Raw genomic sequence first — 23,264 nt, 5'->3', positions numbered from 1 at the left:
GGAACATTCTACAAAATAACTGACATGTACCTCAAAACTATCAGTCATTAAATACAAAGAAAGACAAGAACTGTTCCAGATTCAAGGAGACTAAGGAGGCATAACAACTAAACACAATGTGTGGGCTGGGTGCAGTGGCTCACTGTAATCCCAGCACTTTGTGAGGCCGAGGGAGGTGGATCACTTGAGTCCAAGAGTTCGAGACCAGCCTGGACAATATGGCGAAAACTTCTCTCTAAAAAAAATACAAAAATTAGCCAGGCGTAGTGGCAGGTGCCTGTTAGTCCCAGCTTCTCAGAAGGCTGAGGCAGGAAAATTGCTTGAGCTCAGGAGTCAGAAGTTACAGTGAGGCGAGATCGCACCCATTGCACTCCATGCTGGCAACAGAATAAGATCCTGCTAAATAAATAAATAAATAAATAAATAATGTAATGTGTGATACTGGATTGGATCGTGGAGCAGAAAAAAAATTTTCATAAAGCACATTACTGAAGCAATTAGCAAAATTTGAATAAGGATTATAGATTATTAATCTATCTTAATAGTATCATATCAATGTTAAATTTCTGACTTTCATAATTGTACTGTGGTAGTGTAAGTGAAGGATCTTGTTTTAGGAAATATGCACTAAAGTATTTAGGGGTAAAGGGGCATGTGTACAATTTACCCTAAAATGATTCAGAAAAATGCTATGTCCATAGGGAGAGAGAGAATGGTAAAGCAAAGTAGACAAAAGTTTTACAACTGATGAATTTGGGGTAAAAGTGTTGTTAAGGGCTGGGTGTGGTGGCTCAAGCTTGTAATCCCAGCACTTGGGAGGCTGAGGCAGGCAGATCAGCTAAGGTCAGGAGTTCGAGACCAGCCTAGACAACATGGTGAAACCCCATCTCTACTCAAAATACAAAATTAGCTGGGCGTGATGGCACATGCCTGTAATTTCAGCTACTTGGGAGGCTGAGGCAGGAGAATTGCTTGAACCCAGGAGGCAGAGGTTGCAGTGAGCCAAGATCGTGCCGTTGCACTCCAGCCTGGGCAACAAGAGAAAAAATCCATCTCAAAAAAATAAAAAGTGTTGCTATGGTTGGAATGTTCTGTCCTCTCCAAAACTCACATGTTAGAAACTTAATCCCCATTGCACCAGTGTTACGAGGCAGCGCCTAATCATAAGTATTTAGGTCACAAGGGCTCTGCCTTCAAGAATGGACTGATGCTATAAGAAGGCCTTGCAGGAGTGGGTTCATTCTCTTCTGCACTTCTGCAAAGCGAGGACACTGCATTCTTCCCCTCTAAAGGACTGGGCATTTGGGGCACCCTCCTGGAGACTATGACCCAATCTGCTGGCACCTTGATCTTGAACTTTCCAGACTCCAGAACTGTGAGAAATAAATTTCTGTTCTTTATAAATTACCCTGTCTTAGCCATTCTGTTATAGCAGCACAAAACAGACTAAGACAAGGGTATACACAGGAATTATTTGTGGTATTTTCAAAATTATTCTTTAAGTTTGAAATTATTTCAAAAAAAGGCAAAACTAAAAAAAAAAACATATTAATAAAATATTGTAGACCGGGCACAGTGGCTCACGCCTGTAATCCCAGCACTTTGGGAGGCTGAGGCAGGCAGATCACCTGAGGTCAGGAGTTTGTGACTAGCCTGGCCAACATGGTGAAACCCTATCTCTATTAAACATACAAAAATTAGCCAGGTGTGGTGTTGGGTGCCTGTAATCCCAGCTACTTAGGAGGCTGAGGCAGGAGAATCGCTTGAACCCAGGAGGCGGAGGTTGCAATGAGCCAAGATTGCGCCACTGCCCTCCAGCCTGGGCGACAGGGTGAGACTCTGTCTCGAAAAGAAAAAAAAAAAAAGGATTATGGTAAAACTACATGCTCTGGTGTAGAAAGATCCCAAATTATACGGTGAAAGAGGTATGATGCAAAACAACACATATAATAAAACTCAGTAATGTAAAAATAGCAAACTATAAATGTCTATGTGTGCTTATGCATGTGTGTGAAATTACAGAAAGTTTGGAAGGAGACAGACTAAATTAATAATACTAGTCACCTTGGAGACTGACCCAGTGAGGACTTTCATTTTTACCTATGTATTTCCATTTTAAATAATTATATTTTCAGATACTGTGCAATTAAAATCTATAAATGAATAATAAAGCAATACTTTTTAACACAAAGGGAGCTCATACTTACGGAGCTGGGAATCACTGTTCTAGAAAAACATCTACTAGACCCAACATCCCATGAAAGAGACAAAGTCAGTAAGAACCCCTAGGGCTCACCTCATTTTCCAGGTCCACGGCATCAGTGCCCCGCTGGCCCAGCACCTCCGGCCTCTCCTCTGGGAATGCTTGTCCACAATCTGGGGTGGTCCAGTTTTCCCTGCCAGAGGAAGCCAGGGAGTAGAATGGGTTCCAAACCTAGGAGTCTTAGGGTTCATTAACTTGTCCCTCTCTGTAGGCCCATGACAGGAATGAGAAAAAAGCCATATAGGATTGACTAGAGGAGACTTCTTTCTGGGATGTAGGATATGACCAGTACAGGATATGGTGACTACTACACAAATATCCTTAACTGTCTTCTTATTTTAGAGCTTATTCTCGAGTCTACTTTGCAGTTTTCACCTATGGCTCTCAACTCAAAACAATCTTCCCTCTTGGATGGAGATGATCCTTTCCCTTTCAGCCAACCTTTCAGTCAATGTACATAAAGAAGAGAAAGTCCCCAAGTTTCCTGATGAATCAGAAAAACATCTATAATTAGAATCCAAGAACCCAGGACTCAGACTCTCAAGGCTCTACCCATATTTAGGCAGTGGCTAGTGACAGGGACTATTTTGTATTTGCTTTGACTAGCATCAAAGATATGCAAGACACCTCACCCTATAAATACCTAGCTATACCCTTCTCACCGAGGTGCAGGTGGCGCCTCTCCAGTCTCTGACTCAACCCAGCTGCTCTTCATTTCTGAGGCTAAGATCCCGGCCAGGAGGCTTGATTCCTGAGGAGTGGCCCCGAGTCTGGGCAGAGGGGCTGTGCCAGGAGCCACCTTCCTGGTCTTGTCCTCTTGCTCAAGGGCAGGTCCTGTGTTCTGATGTTTCTATGGGAGGTAGGGGGCAATACTGGATCAGAGCTATTTGGTTGCCATAGGACAATATGAATGCTATTCATGGCCCTTCTCCAACCCTAGAAAGTCACCCTCCTCCTCTAACTCCCCAGTCAGTAGCCTGGTCATTTCACATATTTTCGTCTGCCCTACACACCTTCTGCATGGCCTCCTCAGCCATGCGTTTATAGGCCTGAGTCAAGATGCGAGACTGATTACCCTTGGGGGCCAATCGATGGGCCTGTTCGTCCTTTAGGACCTGAAGTTCTGGGGGTAGGCGGCTGGTGAATGGAGTCCCCAAATCTGGACCTGCTGGCTCAGTTATTACTGCAGGGAGGGAAGAGGAGGAAGACATGATCATGGGGGCCGTAGTCCCTATGTCCACTTGGCCAGGGACAACTTCAGTGTCTCCAGGCTTCTGTGGAAGAAGATCATTTTGAAAAAGTGACAGAGAGAGAGTGGGGTTGCAAGGGAAGTGGCAAAGGTTAGGCAAAGGGCTAGGAAGAAAGTTCAACCTGGTGGAGGACAGAGGATACGTTAGATCTAGATGGTCAGGGAAGGGAAAGGGAAGTAGCCTGGAGGAAGTACTGGGAAGTACAAGAGCCCTGGGAACCCTGACAACTCACTGGTGACACGACCAGCAATAAAGGGGTGATGTAAGAGGTCTGGCCAGGACAGTCGCTGCCGGGGGTCTTTGGTGAGCAGTCCCTGCAGGAAGTTCTACAGAGAGAAAAAATAGTCCATCAGTCATTCTTTCCCTTCCCTTAAGTCTCTCTCTAACTTATCAGCAGAACTGGCAAACCAAGAATCCCATATCCATTCTCACAGCAGATGGGCTGCTCTTGATCATGCCCTCTGAAAACTTTGTTCAGGTCCCATTTTCCTGGCCGAAATCATGGACAGACCACTGTTTCACCTCCGAGGGACAGGACCCTAAATCCTGCTCACAGACATTTTGTAACCCCAGAAGTAAAAACAAATTTTAATGCACCAACTTTGTAAAGAAGGGAGAAAAAACACTGGGAGAAAGAGATGTCACCTTCATAATGATCTTCAGACAGCAAACATTCAAAGAACTCCCAAACTATTCACGCTGCCCTCCCTTTGACGATGGTTTGTTTGTGGCTGGGTAGGAACAGATGCATTTTTGGTAAAAAGCACACTCACATGCACAAGTAATTGTGTGAAGGTGTGTTTGGGAGTACTCAAAAACAGAAATCTTTTTGCAAGTCTTCAGAGGTGGAGAGATAGGGAGACAGTCTCTGAAAAGGATATACCATAACAGAAATCTTTGGGGAAATCCTCAACTTGGCCTCAAATAGGAACAGAGGTACTAGTAGATTATGATCACTGTTCTAAAACAAAGTGATCTGTATAACTATGGATCTTGCTGGAGATACCTGTGTATCTGCCCATAGGGAGAATAAATATCCTATGCACACCTCCTCCACTTAAGGTTCCTTCATTTAGATTATTCTTGACAATTATTTGGGCCCCCTCAACTCAACAGGGGAGGAATTTGTTGTTCCTTTTCATCTCAGATAAAGCAAAGCTGTAATGAGGTTTCACTCTGGCAGAAGACTGCATTTAAATTCCATTGAAGATCTATAATCTTGCCCCACATAAAATAAAAGAAGGTTGGGTGCAGTGGCTCATGCCTGTAATCCTAACTCTTTACAAATTGAGATAGGAAGATTGCTTGAGGCCAGACGTTTGAGACAAGCCTGGGCAACATGGTGAGACCCTGTCTCTAAAAAATTTTTTTTTAATTTAATTAATTAAAAAAGAAATAGAGGCCAGGCACAATGGCTCACGCCTGTAATCCCAGCACTTTAGGAGGCCAAGGTGGGCGGATCATGAGGTCGGGAGATTGAGACCATCCTGGCTAACAGGGTGAAATCCCGTCTCTACTAAAAATTACAAAAAATTAGCCGGGTGTGGTGGCGGGCACCTGTAGTCCCAGCTACTAGGGAGGCTGAGGCAGGAGAATGGCATGAACCCAGGAGGTAGAGCTTGCAGTGAGCTGAGATTGCACCACTGCACTCCAGTCTGGGCAATATAGCAAGACTCCATCTCAAAAAAAAAGAAATAGAAAAGAAGTCCAACTCCTCTCCAACTCTCTTCCCTCCTCCGGCCTACTGACTTAGTCATAATGAGTAGGCACCACCTCTATCATCTGCTCCTAATCACTGAACCAACTCCACCAGCTCTCACCATTCTGATAGCTTTAGACTGAAAGCTATGTAGACAACACCTAGAATGTGAACATTGCATCTGACAGGAAATAAGTGCAATAGATGGCATGCAAGAGGACCAGTATCTATCTCTGGTATCTTCCAATTACCTTTTCATTGTAATAAAGCATAGCCTGGCTCGAACTGGAGTTACCATTCTCAGGTTTGGCAAACTTTAGAACACCCTCCCAGAATAAGACCCTGCAGTAGAAAAGCAAGGCTGCCTGGCCCAGCTCCGGCATTGATATGGTTTGGATTTGTGTCCCCATCCAAATCTCATGTTGAATTGTAATCCCCAATGTTGGAGGAGGGGCCTGGTAGGAGGTGACTGGATCGTGGGGGAGGACTTCCCCCTTGCTGTTCTCATGATAGTGAGTGAATTTTCACGAGATCTGGCTGTTTAAAAGTATGTAGCACTGGCTGGGCATGGTGGCTCAAGCCTATGATCCCAGCACTTTAGGAGGCCGAAGCAGGCGGATCACTTGATGTTGGGAGTTCGATACCAGCTTGACCAACATAGAGAAACCCCGTCTCTACTAAAAATACAAAATTAGCTGGGCATAGTGGTGCATGCTTGTAATCCCAGCTACTTGGGAGGCGGAGGCAGGAGAATCACTAGAAACCAGGAAGCGGAGGTTGTGGTAAGCTGAGATCGCACCATTGCACTCCAGACTGGACAAGAGCAAAGCTCTGTCTCAGGCTGGGAGCGGTGGCTCATGCCTGTAATCCCAGCACTTTGGGAGGCCAAGGCAGGCGAGTCACGAGGTCAGGAGATCGAGACCATCCTGACTAACACGGTGAAACCCTGTCTCTCCTAAAAAATACAAAAAAATTAGCTGGTTGTGGTGGCGGGCACCTGTAATCCCAGCTACTTGGGAGGCTGAGGCAGGAGAACGGCACGAACCTGGGAGGTGGAGAATGCAGTGAGCCGAGATCACGCCACTGCACTCCAGCCTGGGCGACAGAGCAAGACTCCGTCTCAAAAAAAAAAAAAAAAACAAACTCTGTCTCAAAAAAAAAAAACAGTGTGTAGCACCTTTCCCTTCTCTCTCTTCCTCCTGATCTGCCACATAAGACATGCCTGTTTCCCCTTTGCTTTCCATCACGATAGTAAGTTTCCTGAGGCTTCCGCAGCCATCCTTCCTGTACAGGTTATGGAGCTGTGAGCCAACTAAACCTCTTTTCTTTATAAATTACCCAGTTTCAGGTAGTTCTGTATAGCAATGCGAGAACAGACTAACATAGCCATTAATTCAGTAACTGCAAAGTCCCGACTCAGCTCTGGAAAAGGATTTTGGAAAAAGGAACAGAGGTAGAGGGAGACAGATTTCTAATGTAAAAGCCATCTCCCTTTCAATATTCATTACCTTAAAGCAGGGACTGATGGTTGAGGGCCAGCGCACAGGGTCCTTGAGAATGAGGCTGACCAGCTGAAAGATGCTTGTAGCATAGAAGGGAGGAGTGCCTACTGCCAGTTCATACAGTATGCAGCCAACAGACCAGAGGTCAGCTGTGTGGTCGTATGGTCGTTCCTCCACCAGCTCTGGAGACATATAGAGTGGTGTGCCTTTGATGGACGTCAGCACCATTGTGTTGGTGCTCATAGCCCGGGCAAATCTGCAGAAGATAACGGGATGGATATGGAAAGAGAAAAGATATTCTAAACCTGGTCACTACTACCTAACATAGAGATATTCCAAACCGGAGCAGCGGGAGCACCTTTGATTAGGTTCCAGAAGACCCAGCAGAAGTCCCAATCTCCAGCTCTGGTTCTAAAATGAGGTGCAAATAAGTCAAGAGTATGGTCTAAGATTCCCTGTGGGGCCGGCGCAGTGGAGTAATCCTAGCACTTTGGGAGGCCAAGGTGGGCAGATCACCTGAAGTCAGGAGTTTGAGATCAGCCTCACCAACATGGAGAAACCCCGTCTCTACTAAAAACACAAAATTAGCCAGGCGTGGTGGCACACGCCTGTAATCCCAGCTACTCTGGAGGTTGAGGCAGTCGAATTGCTTGAACCTGGGAGGCAGAGGTTGCGGTGAGCGGAGATCATGCCATTGCACTCCAGCCTGGGTAACAAGAGTGAAACGCCTTCAAAAACAAATTAAAAAAAAAAAAAAAAAAAAGATACCCTGTGGAACTGGAAGCATAGATGGATGCTAGAATCTTTACCCAAAGTCACAGAGCTTGATGCCACCACCCTTGGCAAGGAGGATGTTCTGAGGTTTCATATCTCGGTGTAGGATGCGGTGGGAATGCAGATAGTACAGGGCTGATACCAACTGAGCAGCAATGGCCTGAACCTAGAGGTTAAAGAGGTGAGAGAAAGAAAAAAAAGGTTAGAAGCAGCAGCTGGCTGACAAATCCAAAAACTTCTCCTAATATTATTGCTAATCTTTTCTTCCTTCCCTTTCTCGCAGAGCTTCACACTATTCCTTTCTTAGTTATTGTTCCCCTTGTTTAATCCTTCTTTCATTTGCTCATTCATTCATTCAAGAAAAATTTATTGAATCTCATTTACTATCTGCTTGACCATGGGCAAACTAAGGTGACAATCTATATACTGACACCATCTACCCTGGTGGATTATTGTAAGGATTGAGTTAAAGCATGCAAAATAATACTCAGAATGGTGCCTGGCACATAGTAAATATTCAATACACATTACCTGTTATTAAATAAAACAAAATGCCTTTTTTCAAGAAAAGTAGTCAGACAAACAATCAAGACAGATAAAACAAATATGGTGATTAGGCATGGTGGCTCACGCCTGTAATCCCAGCACTTTGGGAGGCTGAGGCGGGCAGATCACCTGAGGCCAGGAGTTCGAGACCAGCCTGGCCAGCATGGTAAAACCCCATCTCTACTAAAAGTACAAAATTAGCTGGGCATGGTGGCACATGCTATAATCCCGGCTACTGGGGAGGCTAAGGCATGATAATTGCTTGAACCTAGGAGGCGGAGATTGTTGTGAGCCAAGATCGTGCCACTGCACTCCAGCCTGGGCAACAAAGCAAGACTCCATCTCAAAAAATAAAATTCAATTAAAAATAAAATAATAAAAAAAAGATTACTTACAAATAGTGGTGAGTGCTTAGAAGGAAAGGGAATGCTGCAATAATGAATCCCAAGGGGGGCCTACTTGCTTGAGTACAGAGAAACCCCTAGAATAAATGTGGCTGGAGGATATGTGTAACAAAATCCCACTGCTAACCACTATGTCCTGGTGCCAAATCCTGACTCACCACAACCTTTATTCTTACTGCCCTCTTTCTGGTACCATTTCACTGGTCCTTCTTCCCTAAAGGTATCTAATAACAACAATGTTAATAGCAACTATTCAAACACATTACATGACTTATCACTCTTCACCATAGACTTACCAGGCAAACATGATTATTATCTTCATTTTACAAATGAGGAAACTAAGCACAAAGAAATTAAAGTAACTTGTCCAAGCAGACCCAGCTAGGAAGGTGCAGAGCCAAGCTTCCTACTCAGATATTTTGGCTCTAATGTTTATATAATTTACTCCCACACCACACTGCCTCTATATACCTAGACTCTTATATTCTTCTCAGAAGTCTGAGAAGAAATGGAGACTCTCAGTGTCCTTAGCTTGCTCTACCAGTTCCTAACCTGGAGAGAGGTTGGTGGTGGGAAGTTGAAGGCAGGAAGCATACCTGGTCTTCGGGAAGTTTTCCATCATCTTCTAGAATCTGAAAGAGCTCTCCCTCAGCATAGTCTGTCACCACCACCACCTACAGAGAGAAGGCAGTGGCACTGATGGCTCCAGATTCATATATTCTGAGGTTGGGAAATTCCTGGAACCCTTGTGCTTGGGGAGACAGGGCCCAAAACTGTCAAAGCACACCTCTTTGTCAGTTTCAAAGCTGTCAAGCATATGCACAATGTTGGGATGCCGCAGACCCCGCATTATTTCAATCTCTCGTTGCAAATTCCTCAGCTCCTTCTCTGAGCGCCCCAATTTTGGGATGAACTTCAGGGCCACGACCTGTCAGTGGTAAGGTGAAAAGTTAATGCCTAATCACACTACTGAAAAGAGCCAGAATTTCAGACTTAATCTCAGAGCTCCAGAAGTCAGACTTTAGAGTGTTTGAGTAACTCTTATTATTTCTGTCAGTCTCCCGCTTCCATTTTCTCCATGGTACCCTGGCCGTATCCAGGCTTTCCCCACTCCTCATCCCAGGAGGAAACAGCATGGGCAAAACATCTCACCTTCTAGGAGAAGTGTTCTGATTTGACCAAAGCAGTCAAGATGAGATTTAGGGGAAAGGAAAGGAAAAAAAATTAAGAGGAAATAATAGAGTTCAAGTGGTTTACCTCTTACTACATGGTGTGCTAGAGACTAATAATAATAATATTTGTTGTTTACTAAGAGCCAGGCACTGTACTAACTGATTTAATGTGACAACATACTTAATCTCAAATGCCATCAATCAGTTGCTGTTCTTATCCCCATTCTAGAGATGAGGAAATTGAGACATAGAGAAGTTAAGTAATTTGTCCATAATTCTAGGGTTAGAAAGCGGTGGAGATGGAACTTATACCCAAATAATACAACTTCAGAGCTTATACTCCATAAGAAGTATGAGAGAGTCAATGCCTTAGGAATATAAACTGGTATACATACATCCCTTCTAGACCCATTTTCCACTGGAGTTGGGGGTACCAAATCCCACCCAAAAGGTATCCCTCTTTGTACAATACCTGAGCACTGTATTTTCTTCGACCCTTGTACACCCTCCCAAAAGAGCCTTCTCCAATCATCTCCAACACGTGGTACTTTTCCATGACAGAGGTTTCAGAATCTCTTAGAAGGAAAAAGGTAGAGACGGTGAAGAGCTATAGATCCAGGGACAATTCCACAACATCTGGGAGGCCTAGTTGGGGCATGGGAAAGGAAAAATGTTAGCCACCTTGCCTTTTCTCTTTTTCACAAAGACCAAGCCTCAAAAAACATGGGAGGGTAGAATGACGCAAAGGTGATGCGATCTTGGAACAAACACAGCATCTCTTTGTAGTTCCTCTCCACTTTCAGCCTCCTGTCCCCAACCCGGCCCCATGCCCACCTGACACCTGGTCCCCCTTCTCCCTCACCCAGCTTGGCCCACTCGACCCTGCTCTCTTAACCTAGCATCGCCCACCCAACCCTGCTCCTTCGAGTCTCCCCCAAGTTCCTGCCACTCCCAGATTCCTCAGCACCTGCTCTCAGACCCCCTGGCCCATGCGCTTCGCAAGCCAGGGTCCCTCTCTCATCCCCAGCCTAGGAGATCCAAGCTCCTCAGGCCCAGGGACGGATTCCCTGGCCTTTAGCCCCATATCTTCTGGCTGCCTGCATACGTTGCCTGACTTACAATTCTTCTCCACCCGCCCCTCGCGCCAGTCTGTTTTGGCTCCCTTTCTAACAATTTCACTCGCTAGAACTGGTGAGAAGTTCAGAGGACAAAGGCGCTCAGAGGTGTGGGAGGGACGGCGGACCACACATGGGCACTTCCTGGGACGCATCCGAACTGCCTCTGGGCCGTCAGGCCCGGCTAAGGACCCGGAGTCTGCGGTTGCCTAGAAACGACGCTAGCTGCCCACCCCTCTTAGTTTTCCGCCTCCGACTTCCCTAAGGGCATTTCCGGTTCCGGCTGCGGGCCGGTGAAGACATGGCGGCGTCTGCGTCTGCAGCTGCAGGGGAGGAGGACTGGTAACTTCGGGGGCATGGGCTTTGGCTGACAGTCTGGATCTAGTCCAGAGGCCTAGCAGCTGTCGCAGACGGTCCGTACGGCGGGCGTGTGGGGTGGAGCGAAGGATGAGGGATGGCAGAGATGCTGACATCTCCTCTGGGAGATCTTCTAGACTGGGGAACGGGAGGGTGGAGGGGCGCTGATCTGAGTGAGAAGAGACCGGGTCTGCGCCCGCCAGACCAGTTCAGGCCTCGCCTTATCCGGTTCGATCCCCTTTCCTCCAGCTTCACGCTATCCCTTTCTATGCTCCTCAAATGAATTTTCTCAGGGGCTTTGGGGGATGCCTGCCCGTCAGACCTCCCCATCTCCCTTTCGCCTCTCAGAACTAGTGCCCTCCGGTTCGGTACCCCTTTCTCCTTGGATCAGCGTTTTTCCGCCGACGCTTTCCTCAACCTTCTCTCTCCCACACAGCACTAGTGAGGACTATTGTCTGAATAAAGCTTTACACCTCACATAAAGTCCCTCTAGTCCTTCTCTCAAGCATTCTTAACTAAAGACTAGAACATGGAAGGACTCTGGGATTTGGAAGTAGGATCAATGTGGGTTAACTCCGCATTTTATTAGCTGTGTGATGCTGACCAGGCCATCTAGCTTCTGTGAGTCAGTGTCCTCAGCTGTAAAAACAAAGTGGGTGTGGTATTTACCTCAGAATAGTTGAGAGGATCACGATGGATTTGTAATATACTTAAGTCTGTTTTTTTGTTTTGTTTTGTTTTGTTTTGTTTTTTGAGACAGAGTCTCACTGTCGCCCACGCTGGAGTGCGGTGGTGCGATTATGGCTCACTGCAGCCTCAACCTCCCCAGGCTCAGGTGATCCTCTTGCCTCAGCCTTCCAAGTAGCTGAGGCTACAGGTCTGTGCCACCATGCCCAGCTAATTTTGTATTTTTTGTAGAGACAGAGTTTTGCCATGTTGGCCAGGCTGGTCTTGAACCCCTGGGTTCAAGTGATCCTCCCACCTCAGCCTCCCAAGGTGCTGGAATTACAGGCGTGAGCCACCACACCCGGCCTCCTTTTCATTAATAACTGAGGTGCAGGCACCTGGGAAGATTAGATGAGCCCCAAAGAAGTAAAGTGATTTGCCAAAAGGTGGAAAATTGCGACTAGAAATCCACATCTATCTGACTCCACACCTTAGATTCTTTATACTAGGACATTCTTCAATCCCCTCTCCCCCATTTTGTTGTCACCACCTTACCAGCATCCCATCCAGGACCCACATAACTAGGGTAGGCAAAGTATTGAAGGGCCACTTGACTGAGGCTACACCTCAGTGTTACATTGGTTCAGGGAGCCCTGCTAGTACTGGCCTTTATTAAGACTATCTAGACTACTGGTTTTCAAAGTGTTCAGGGAAACTTTTTCTTTTCTTTTTTTAAGAGACGGAGTCTTACTTTGTCACCCAGGCTGGAGTACAGTGGCAAGATCATGGCTCATTACAGACTCAACCTCCTGGGCTCCAGCGATTCTTCTGCCTCAGCCTCCCAAGTAGCTGGGACCACTGTGTCCAGCTAATTTTTTATTTTCTGTAGAGATAGTCTCGCTTTGTTGCCCAGGCTGGTCTCGAACTCCTGGCCTCAAGTGATCCTCCCACCTCAGCCTCCCAAAGTGCTGGGATAACTTATAGTTGACCTGTTCAGGGGAACTTTTAAGATTCAGGGGAGACACCTTGAGCCATGGAGAGAACAACAGTGAGTGCAGCAGCCTGTAGTGCTGTGAGACTCCCATCCCATGTCAGCCAAAACTACACTATTTTCTGTGAGGTGTAAAGCTTTGTATTTTATATTTTGAAGTTTCTGCCTAAGACTTAACAACAACTGACATAAGTCATGCTGGAGCAGCCTTACTCTTAGAATGAAGAGAGAGCAGTATGAGAAAGGAAAGTATGCATTTTTCCATGTATCACCTGGTAGAGCTGTAGACACAAACTGATCACTCAGCTTCAATTTCAATACAACTACTGTTTCTATGCTTAAGCATGTGTGTCCTCTGATTTACATCGGAACATGGATGCTAACCTCAACAGGCTGATGTAGATCAACCAGACAGCCAGGGTCATAAATACATCCAGAGTACTCTACTACCTCCCTCCTTCCCTCTTCCTTCTAAGGGAGAAGGTTATATACAGACGGGAAGAAAAAGAGGATGTAGACTAGCTACTATAGCCCAGATACTATTAGGTACTTTATATAAACAAATCACCTTTTATCCTCATAGTAACCCTAGAGAGTAGGTGTTATCATCTATATGTGATAGACAGGATAACTTAAGCTTACAGAGAGGTCACTTCCCAGATCGCATAGCTTGTAAGTGATTGGTACCTGTTACTAACTCCGAGGCTGCTGGCTTTTCCATTACAACACAGCCTTTACACCACCCTAGACCTGTTGTGTTGAGGTTGCTATCTCCTTTAAGAAGGCTTAGGGTGACTGGTGTTAAAAGTGTATGTAGACGGTAGCCAAGGCACTGGGATCCACACTGGACATTGATGTAGGGAAAGGCTGGAGTAATATTGGTAACGTTAATGCTAGTAAATGGGTGCCATACCTCTAGACCAGAAAGTCAGCCACTAAGGGGAATGAAACTTAAACAGGGAGTCAGGAAACCCGACTCTGGGCCCAGTTCTACCTATGTTAAGCCTTGGTTAGTCATTTTATTTTTCTGGAATCCACTTCTTCATCTCTTGGCAGAAATAATGCTTAAAATTCTGATTTTTGTGCCTCCTATTTGGCCAGTTGAAAACTTAAGGTAACATTTTCCTTGTTTTTAAGGAGTTTAGCAGGAAAATGCATTCTGGTAGATTGCCATTTTTCTACAAAGCCCGCGTTTATTGGCCTTAGCAGGCTTCCACAGGGAGAGTTGTAATGGAAAGTCAGTCTACTCCTGTCTCTCTAGGGTCCTTCCCTCTGAAGTTGAAGTGTTGGAGTCCATCTATCTGGATGAACTACAGGTGATTAAAGGAAATGGCAGGTATGTATTCAACCAGCGGTGGGCAGGAGTCCCCCTAGTAATGAGGAGAGGTTCTATGCCGAATCTGGGTCTTAAGACAGTGTAAGCCTTGATTCAGAGATAATATTTCTCTTGTGTAGACAAAAGCTATTCCTTTAATCCTACCCCAAAAGAAAGAGTCCAATATGTACTTTCTTTGCCCACTTTACTGTCTCAACCCCATCCTCCCCAGCCCCCAAGTCCTTACACAGTCACATCTGCGTTTCTACTTGATCCACCTGCAGAACTTCACCGTGGGAGATCTACATCACTTTGCATCCTGCCACTGCAGAGGACCAGGATTCACAGTATGTCTGCTTCACTCTGGTGCTTCAGGTCCCAGCAGAGGTGAAGCCCCTACTCTGTGGCAGCAAAGGGAGGAAGGGGAGAGTCCCTGGGGTGGATCAGTTCAGCAGTAACTTGTTATTTGCCCCCACTAGTATCCCCATGAGGTGCCACAGATCTCTATCCGAAATCCCCGAGGACTTTCAGATGAACAGATCCACACGTAAGTTGAACCTGTCAAACAGGGAAAGCTCAGCTACAGCTTTGCCCAGTGACGGAAATGGGCAGGCCTAATATGTGGTTTGCCCTCTTCCTCCAGGATCTTACAAGCGCTGGGCCATGTGGCCAAGGCCGGGCTGGGCGCAGCCATGCTCTATGAACTCATTGAGGTAAGAGGTGCGCTAGTCTGGGATATGTTCTTTCCTTCGAGCTAGAGCAGTTTCTAGCTGTAAAAGGGAAACCATGGGCCTAGAATCTTAAATAGATCTGGAATCATTAAGTAAGACCTAAATTAATCCAGAGAAATGAGACTCTTCTATTTGAGAAACTTCCCGAAAGACACTGCTTAGTGAAACAACCCACATGAAGCAACACCTGGAGCTCCAATATACACGGAAAACTTCTGCTGTTTGAGATTAAAAATATAAAGTACAGTCTTATTTTCCTCTAGTTTATTTATTTTTTATTTTTATTTTATTTATTTATTTATTTTTTGAGACAGTCTTAGTCTGTCATCCAGGCTGGAGTGCAGTGGTGTGATCTCAGCTCACTGCAACCTCTGCCTCCCAGGTTCAAGTGATTCTCCTGCCTCAGCCTCCCAAATAGCTAGGATTACAGGCATGTACCACCACACCTAGCTAATTTTGTATTTTTAGTAGAGTTGGGGTTTCTCCTTGTTGGCCAGGCTAGTCTTGAACTCCTGACTTCAGATAATCCACCTGCCTTGGCCACCCAAAGTGCTGGGATTATAGGCATGAGCCACCATGCCCAGCCTCTCCTAGTTTAAATTTTTAAGAAAAATGTTCAGAATAGAATGAAGGTGGGTGGCCGAGAGTCAAAGAGAGTGGGTTTGATAGGCCACTGTAGCAGTCCTAGGTCAGGCCTCCACAATGCAGCCTTGGACTTTGTGGAATTCCAGAGTACACTATTAGCTGTTCAAATAACAATTCAAATGCATAGTTCACAGCCCAACTCAATGCCTTGTGAATTTTCTGTCCATTCGGGTTGTCCATGCTTTGACATGCTTTCTGAAAGCTGACTTAGAACAAACTCATTGCCCCATGGGGGAATGATATTGAAGGGGACTAATCAAGAAAGGCCTCCCAGAAGATGAGTTTTAATTGAACATTTTTTTCTCTCAAGGTGTATTATTTTCATCTCCAAGATATATTAAAAGTGACTTAATGAAAGGAAAAACAATTAGGTTGAATTTTGAAACCAGGAAGATCAAATTTTGGGGGAGGGGCAGAGACGTGGAGAAGGATTGATTCCCAGCAGAGGGAGCATCACCAAGACAGAAATGCATAAACACAAGGTAACAAACTGGCCTGGTAGGAGCCAAGTCCAGCCAGTCACTCCTAGGAGTAGTAGACAGGCCTTGCTCACCATTCTTCTCCCTAACCCCCTGTTTAATCAGTGTCTTCTCTCCTCAGAAAGGGAAGGAAATTCTCACAGATAACAACATCCCTCATGGCCAGTGTGTCATCTGCCTCTATGGTTTCCAGGTGGGTTTCTCTCTTGGGACCTGGCATTCTGCTTGGGACCAAGATGAGGGCTGTGAGAGAGCTCTGACTTAGTGCCCTACATCTGCCTTCCCTCTAGGAGAAGGAGGCCTTTACCAAAACACCCTGTTACCACTACTTCCACTGCCACTGCCTTGCTCGGTACATCCAGCACATGGAGCAAGAGCTGAAGGCACAAGGACAGGAGCAGGAACAGGAACGGCAGCATGCTGCAACCAAACAGGTAGACCTTACCAGACCTGCACACTCATCTGACACCCTTAGGCACAGCCTTTCACAACCTTTCCATCCCTCCACTCCAGTGGCTCTTCACCTTTTTAGGGTCATAGATAACCTTGAGATTAATGAACTCTTACCTCTGTCCAGAAAAAAGGGCATCCTTTTATTTTTTTTTTATTTATTTATTTTTTTGAGATGGGGTGTCACTCTGCCACCCAGGCTGGAGTGCAGTAGTGCAGTCTCGGCTCACTGCATCCTCCGCCTCCTGGGTTCAAGCACTCGGCTCACTGCGACCTCTGCCTCCTGGGTTCAAGCAATCCTCCTGCCTCAGCCTCCTGAGTAGCTGGGATTATAGGCATGAGCCACCATGCCCAGCTAATTTTTGTATTTTCAGTAGAGATGGGGTTTCACCATGTTGGCCAGGCTGGTCTCAAACTCATGACCTCAAGTGATCTGCCCGCCGTGGCCTCCCAAAGTGCTGGGGTTACAGGCACGAGCCACCGTGCCTGGCCAGGGCATCCTTCTATACACTTACATATTGCATGCAGTTTCAGGGGGTTCCCAGATCTCTAGTTAGACAACCCGTGCTCTGTCCCAACTCACTGCTGAACCAGTGTCCCTGTGCCCTTTAGTCCCAGCCCTCTGCAGATTAGGTTGGCTGATGGGTCAGCACCAGGGGACATCCTGGGCTGTGACACAGGCATATGATTTTTCCTCTTTTTTAGAAGGAAGTCGGTGTGCAGTGTCCAGTGTGCAGAGAGCCCCTCGTTTATGATCTTGCCTCGCTGAAAGCAGCCCCTGAACCCCAACAGCCCATGGTAAGGGGTCTTTCTTCCAGTCTGAGCCAGGAGTAATGGCATTTTCTAAAGAGTAAGGAATGGCATCTTGTCTGTGTCACATGGGATCTCTGAAATTGGGCTTGAACTGCCTAGGACCTCTCTGCAAAGCCACATCCCCCACTGGTGGGAGCCTAAGACTCTGGGAGCCCAGACCTGAGGGGCAAAACCAGTGCAGATCTCCTGAGGCAGCCTCGGAGGAGTAGGGATTTGAGTCTGCCTTCTGCTGTTCATTATTTCCTCTCTGCCATTCTTCCTTCCAGGAGCTGTACCAGCCCAGTGCAGAGAGCTTGCGCCAGCAAGAAGAACGCAAGCGGCTCTACCAGAGGCAGCAGGAACGGGGGGGAATCATTGACCTTGAGGCTGAGCGAAACCGTTACTTCATCAGCCTTCAGCAGGTGAGGGAAGGATTTCCCAGTTGTCCCGTAATGCCACCAGCCTTCCTACAAACCCCAATCGGCCATGGCCCCAGAGTGAGCTTTGTTCTAACCACAGAGATGATAGGCTGATCATGGTCAGCCCAGATAGTAGGAGAGGGGCCTGTAGTTCCCTTCCTCGAGGAGCTGCATCTCCCTCACTGCATCTTGTCACTTCTTTCTAGCCTCCTACCCCTGCGGAACCTGAGTCAGCTGTAGATGTCTCCAAAGGATCCCAACCACCCAGCACCCTTGCAGCAGAACTGCCCACCTCATCAGCTGTCCAGTCCACCTTGCCAACTCCTCTGCCTGTGGCAACCCAGTACATGTGTGAGAAGATTCCAGGGGCTGGGTCAAATCAGCAAAGGTTGGGCGAAACCCAGAAAGCTATGCTAGATCCCCCCAAGCCCAGTCGAGGTCCCTGGCGACAGCCCGAACGGAGGCACCCGAAGGGAGGGGAGTGCCACGCCCCTAAAGGTACCCGTGACACCCAGGAACTGCCACCTCCTGAGGGGCCCCTCAAGGAGCCCATGGACCTAAAGCCAGAACCCCATAGCCAAGGAGTTGAAGGTCCTCCACAAGAGAAGGGGCCTGGCAGCTGGCAGGGCCCCCCACCCCGCAGGACTCGGGACTGTGTTCGCTGGGAGCGCTCTAAAGGCCGGACACCGGGTTCTTCCTACCCCCGCCTGCCTCGGGGCCAGGGAGCATACCGGCCTGGTACTCGGAGGGAGCCCCTGGGCCTGGAATCTGAGGATGGTTCCTAGCAGGACTTGTGGGGGACAGGGAATTGGGGATGGGAGGGGGGTAATAAAGGTATTTGGCCTTGTTTGGCTTTCTTTGCTCAGCAGCACCTAGCCTGTGAGGAATGGCTCTTTTTCTCAATTCCTAGGAAGACTGGGGTGTGGCAGAGCAGTCCCCAACTTCACTCTGAAGTCTATTCTCCAAAGAGCTGGGTAGAGGGTCTGACATCTCAGCAGCTAGTATAGTGGGTTTCAGGGAAAACTAGTGGGATGTCAGCATGTAAACAGAGTCCTTAGGACCCACCATTAACAACCCATTGTGTACACATCCACGCCTGTCCATTATTTATATACATAGAATGCCTTTAGGTAGAGGAATTTAGTTTCCCGTTTTGTGTCTCATCTCTTTATCTTAGGCTGTGCCCCATCATTTGTGTGTCTGGTTGCCTGGCTGATCCCTATAAGCACCTGTGTGTTGGGGTCCGCGTGTTTCCTAAACAAAGGAATGAACACACAACACAACACAAGACAAGACAAACATGGCGGCCGCCTCGAATGGCGCGCTCTGCTTTATTTTATACAGTCGTTTGTGGAATGTTGCCAAGTCACAAGACACATTGTTGTTTTTCTGACCTTTCCCTGAATTTCTGGATTTTCAAGATGTTTACACATAAACAAGCCCCCACCACCCTGCTTCGTTTGCAAGAGCAGGACTTATTGGAACGTCTTGTTTGTGAGCATGTAGTCCTCTACACCTGTGATTGCAGCCCCTGTCTTACTCAAGTACCAATTCAGTGATAAAGGGAGATGAGAGCAGAGTAGTGTGGCAGATGTTTATTGAACTAAAGGAGGAGAGCTGAGCTGAGCCCAGCCTGATCACCTCCTCAGAGACTCAGCATTGTGAATTGCCCCCACAGGGTCATTTTTATACAGCATGAAGTAGCCCTGCACCTGGGCAGGACTGATCTGGGTTGTAGCTTGAAGGACACGTTCTGCAAAGTCCTCAGCTAAGGAAGGTGCCTGCCCTGGATAGAACCTCTGGAACATCTGGGACAGCTGCCAGTGTGAGCAGTAGCCCACATACTCCTTCAGGTCCACTCGCCCGGGGCGTATCAGGGCGGGGTCCAGCCTGAGAGAAGATAGGGAAAGCAGAGTCACAGGCAGTGGTCACACTAGTACCCAACAGAGATGGCTCCTCGACCTCCTGTTCCTCCCAAGGCACTAGGGGAGTGGGTGGGCTCTTGCCTCAGTCTCAGGATGCTTGGCTCCTTCCTACCTGTCAACGTGGTTGGTGGTCATGAACACAATGCGGGCCTCAGTGGAAGCCACACCATCCAAGGCATTAAGCAGTCCACTGAAGGTGAGGCGACCTAGGCCTTGGTACTTGACTGGGTCTGGAGGAAGGCAAAGATAAGGAAGCATGAGTAGTCATAGCCCAGCATAAAATCAGCATGCCCCACTATGTTCCCCTACTTATCCATGCGTCTCATGGACTCTTGTCACTAACCCAGGCATCCTCCACCAGCCCTCTGGATTTGTTTTCTTCCCCTGTTCCACAGTTACTCACTCCCCTTCCTCCAGAACCCCTCACTTACTCTCCACAGCCAAGTCTCGACTGAGAAAAGCAGCATCCACATCCTCCAGGAGCACCAGGCTCTGCTGCGGGGCCACGCTCAGCAGGTGGTTGAGCCGGTCATCAGAGAGGCTAGAGTCCGTGAGGCTCAGCAGGCAGATGCTGTGCTCCAGTTCCCCAGCCAGGGCTGTGCTATGGAGGATGGGATGGCAGGAAGTAGCAGGCAACCTGGAAATGCTTCCTCAGGCCCAGCTACTCTCCTCACAGTCTGGGGACATGTGTCTCAGAGGCCTGATTTCTACCTCACACCCTAATGTTCCACACATTTCATGTTTATCCTGGTCCCCGGTCCCAAGTTCCCAGATTCATTTCCCTTTCCAACCCCATCAGCCCAGCATTTCCAAAAAGGCTTCATTTTGCCAAGTTAAGAGAAATTTTGAATACTCACATAAAACTGCTCTTTCCGCAACCAGGGGGCCCATAAAGCAGGTAGCCACGTCTGTAGGGAATGCCTAGGGATAGAGCCAGGATGATCATGTCTTTTGCCCCAGATATCCATGTTCATTCCCAGCCCTGGCCCCTGGAAGCCTGATAATCTTGGTACAGAAGTAAATCATTCTCATACACAACTTTTCATTCCTCTTAATCTCTGGGAATTGGACTAGAGCTTTATATCACCTCATCTGGCCAGAGACCAACCTGTCCCCTCTAAAAATGTCAAAAACAGCACAGCCGAGACCCCAGCTGCTTCTCACCTCTGTCAGTGTACCACTTGGGGTTATTGATGAATTCCTGGACATCTCTGACAATTCGGTCAGCCAGACCCTGTTGCAGAACCACAGAATTCAGTGGTCGCCGGCGGCGTGGATAGCCAAAGGGACGCCATTCAGAGCCCACAGCTGTGTACATCACGGTCTTCCCTTCCTCCTGCTGTAAGGCTAGCTCTCGAGCTGGGAAGGAGAAGAGATAAAGCCAGTAATTCTCTTCACCATGGCTGATTCTTCAGTTAGGTGGAGCTGAGCCAAACAGCTTCCTTCTGGCCCCCTGTTCCCATGGGCTCACCATAGCCTGCTTATTCCACCTCTCCAAACTGCTCATCTGATGTCAAATGTCCCCATCCCTGCAATGTCCCGAGAAAGCCTGCCTGTGCCATCCCACACCTTCCTCCAGGATGTTGAAGAAAACCTTTCGGTCAGTGCCCAGGGCCGTGAAGGTGACAGATTCCCAAGGAGTTCCCGTCTGCAAGTCTATCATCTGCATCTCTCGACTTCGTTCTACCCGGATCCATTTCCCCCGATACCTGAATAAGAACGATCAAAACAGAGTGAGTGAATGGGTCAAACCCAGCTTCCATCATTCTTTTCTACTCGCACAGCCCTCCCTAGCTCCCAACTTTACCAGATAAAGTGGTTTCCAGGGCTGGGGACAAATTCAAACTTAGTGGAAATACGGCCGCTCTCATGCTGAAGGTACGAAGTCTCGACACTGAGGTGCTGAGTACGGGTACTGTGGCGGGTGAGCCAGCTAAGCAACCAGGCATAGCTCCTGTCTCGAGCAGGGACTTCCAGTGTGATCATGTAATGGCGCCGGAATGCCACCAGGCCCAGTTGGGCACCCTTCCGGGCCAAGGCCAGGGCTGTGCCCACACCCACCAGCCCAAATCCAGCCCCAAAGTAGGGATTGTCCTTCAGGGCCAGAATAAAGTCTGAAAGTGGCATCTTGAAAGGGAAACACCAAACCTTACAGGCCCTGGGGTGTTACAAAAACCTAGGGGTGGGGAACAGTGGAGAAGGGACAAAGCACAAGATTACTTTAGAAACTGGACCTCCCCAGCCCTGCCCACAGGTCAGCACTACTGTGTGGGTCAATATCCTCCTTTTGTGGGGTAAGGGTAGTGTTGGAATGCAAGGGTGGAGACTCCAGGCCCCTCATCCCATTTTGCCCTTCATTAGTCTACTCATACCTGTTTCCTACCAGAGGACCATGTCTGGAGATGCCTTAAACCAAAAAGAGCTATATAAACTGGCTTCACATCAGGATAATGGATGGACAAGATTTTTTTTGTCCCTGGGACCAGCTTTGATAAAAAGGGGCCCACTGGCTGCAGTCAGCAAAGGAGAAGCATCCATTGACTTGTCAGTAACCCTATGCCTTGTTATGAGTAATGTCCTTCAAATATCCTCACCCTTACATCCCCAATATCTAATGTCCTGTTTATACCTTTATTACCTCCCACCTAAACTGTCTTTAAAATCATAGTTCTTGAAATGGCATTTTAAAAGGTCTTCACCTTAGGCCGGGCGCGGTGGCTCAAGCCTGTAATCCCAGCACTTTGGGAGGCCGAGACGGGCGGATCACGAGGTCAGGAGATCGAGACCATCCTGGCTGACACGGTGAAACCCCGTCTCTACTAAAAAATACAAAAAAACTAGCCGGGCGAGGTGGCGGGCGCCTGTAGTCCCAGCTACTCGGGAGGCTGAGGCAGGAGAATGGCGTGAACCCGGGAGGCGGAGCTTGCAGTGAGCCAAGATCACGCCACTGCACTCTAGCCTGGGCGGCAGAGCGAGACTGTCTCAAAAAAAAAAAAAAAAAAAAAAAGGTCTTCACCTCTGGCTTCACGGAACAGCTACAAAAGGGTCCAGATCTTTCATCATAGGGATAAGCTCCAATTCCATCTCTCTCTCTGCTCCAGCACCTTCAATGGCTGGCTCCCAACAGACCCCTGAACTGGGTACAAACTCAGCCTGGTACTCAAGGCCCTCTACAATACGGCGCCCACCTACCTTTCATGGATTAGCTCCCAACACTACCTGTTCAGTAAATATGCAAATACGCAACAAATATGTTCAACAAGTAAGCAACCTCCCAACTCCTTGTTCATGCAGTTCTCTTGGCTCGGAATGCCCGTTCTTTTCTCCCTCATTCTCCCCAACTGAAAATCTGCCCATCTGCTACTTTCTCCACGGATCGTCACATTGTAGACAATAAGATCCTGAGGGATAAGCGCGAAGTTGTTTCTAGTACACCTCTCCTCCAACCCCGAACCCCGGCCACTTTGCCCTGACCCTGGCATGCAGGGAGATGAGCTGACAGCAGAGACCTCGGCTGAGCCTCAGAATTGGTATCCAGAATTCCAAAACACCTATGCATGGAAGGCCACAGACAAAGCTCTCCGGCCTCCGGCCCCTCTGCGACACCCAGGAACCTCGCCCACACCCCAGCTCGCGCCTCCAGCCACATGCTTTGGGGTAATCCGTCGCTCAGCCTTCTCACCGATACGACTCTCTGGCCCTCTGTCTCGATGGTTTCACCGCGCCTGCACTTTGGGGAAGCTGCGCTCGGCCCCGCCCCGGGTCCTTT

General features: G+C 47.8%; 3 protein-coding genes across 41 annotated transcripts in view; 1 reads left to right on the top strand and 2 right to left on the bottom strand.

Moving 5' to 3' along the window:
- The window catches only part of STK36 (serine/threonine kinase 36), a 30,683-nt gene extending 19,757 nt beyond the window's left edge, over positions 1 to 10,926 (bottom strand). For 4 of the 9 annotated variants that reach the window (XR_012421473.1, XM_005574302.5, XM_015432793.4 and 1 more), the window contains exons 1-10: positions 10,730 to 10,926; positions 10,083 to 10,255; positions 9,226 to 9,366; positions 9,035 to 9,112; positions 7,524 to 7,654; positions 6,721 to 6,970; positions 3,746 to 3,839; positions 3,277 to 3,446; positions 2,926 to 3,113; positions 2,297 to 2,396 (exon numbers count right to left, since the gene is read on the bottom strand). Coding sequence is in view for 8 of the 9 variants with exons in the window: in XM_005574302.5 (XP_005574359.3) it covers positions 2,297 to 2,396; positions 2,926 to 3,113; positions 3,277 to 3,446; positions 3,746 to 3,839; positions 6,721 to 6,970; positions 7,524 to 7,654; positions 9,035 to 9,112; positions 9,226 to 9,366; positions 10,083 to 10,166 (1,236 nt within the window). In the remaining variant the exon portion in view is untranslated. Of the gene's footprint in view, positions 1 to 2,296; positions 2,397 to 2,925; positions 3,114 to 3,276; positions 3,447 to 3,745; positions 3,840 to 6,720; positions 6,971 to 7,072; positions 7,421 to 7,523; positions 7,655 to 9,034; positions 9,113 to 9,225; positions 9,367 to 10,082; positions 10,256 to 10,291; positions 10,368 to 10,577 lie in introns of all 9 variants that reach the window. The other 5 variants (XM_005574305.5, XM_074010118.1, XM_074010119.1 and 2 more) reach the window with 4 other exon arrangements.
- A 68-nt stretch (positions 10,927 to 10,994) lies between these two features.
- Positions 10,995 to 18,441, top strand: RNF25 (ring finger protein 25). Of its 2 annotated transcripts, XM_005574309.4 has the most exons (10): positions 10,995 to 11,067; positions 14,001 to 14,075; positions 14,339 to 14,441; positions 14,534 to 14,601; positions 14,698 to 14,767; positions 16,031 to 16,102; positions 16,200 to 16,343; positions 17,065 to 17,157; positions 17,439 to 17,573; positions 17,777 to 18,441. In XM_005574309.4, the coding sequence occupies exons 1-10, from the start codon at positions 11,027 to 11,029 to the stop codon at positions 18,353 to 18,355; spliced, it is 1,380 nt and encodes a 459-aa protein (XP_005574366.1). In that variant the 5' UTR covers positions 10,995 to 11,026; the 3' UTR covers positions 18,356 to 18,441. The 2 variants fall into 2 exon arrangements, with proteins under 2 accessions (XP_005574366.1, XP_065382166.1); XM_065526094.1 differs by lacking the exon at positions 17,065 to 17,157.
- A 417-nt stretch (positions 18,442 to 18,858) lies between these two features.
- BCS1L (BCS1 homolog, ubiquinol-cytochrome c reductase complex chaperone) lies at positions 18,859 to 23,204 on the bottom strand. Of its 30 annotated transcripts, none has more exons than XM_074010131.1 (8): positions 23,178 to 23,204; positions 21,303 to 21,671; positions 20,967 to 21,204; positions 20,660 to 20,854; positions 20,353 to 20,416; positions 19,927 to 20,096; positions 19,608 to 19,725; positions 18,859 to 19,460 (listed from the first exon to the last, which is right to left on the bottom strand). In XM_074010131.1, exons 4-8 carry the CDS (start codon positions 20,811 to 20,813, stop codon positions 19,208 to 19,210), a joined length of 759 nt encoding a protein of 252 aa, XP_073866232.1. In that variant the 5' UTR covers positions 20,814 to 20,854; positions 20,967 to 21,204; positions 21,303 to 21,671; positions 23,178 to 23,204; the 3' UTR covers positions 18,859 to 19,207. The 30 variants fall into 30 exon arrangements, 27 of the variants coding, with proteins under 27 accessions (XP_073866232.1, XP_073866244.1, XP_005574353.2 ...); XM_074010143.1 differs by having other exon boundaries at positions 19,927 to 20,091; XM_005574296.5 differs by having other exon boundaries at positions 21,065 to 21,204.
- Positions 23,205 to 23,264: the final 60 nt, after the last annotated feature.

Source organism: Macaca fascicularis, chromosome 12, assembly GCF_037993035.2.
Source record: "Macaca fascicularis isolate 582-1 chromosome 12, T2T-MFA8v1.1".
Lineage (NCBI taxonomy): Eukaryota > Metazoa > Chordata > Mammalia > Primates > Cercopithecidae > Macaca > Macaca fascicularis.
Note: the sequence above shows the minus strand (reverse complement) of the source record. Positions and strands in the feature narration are given on the sequence as shown.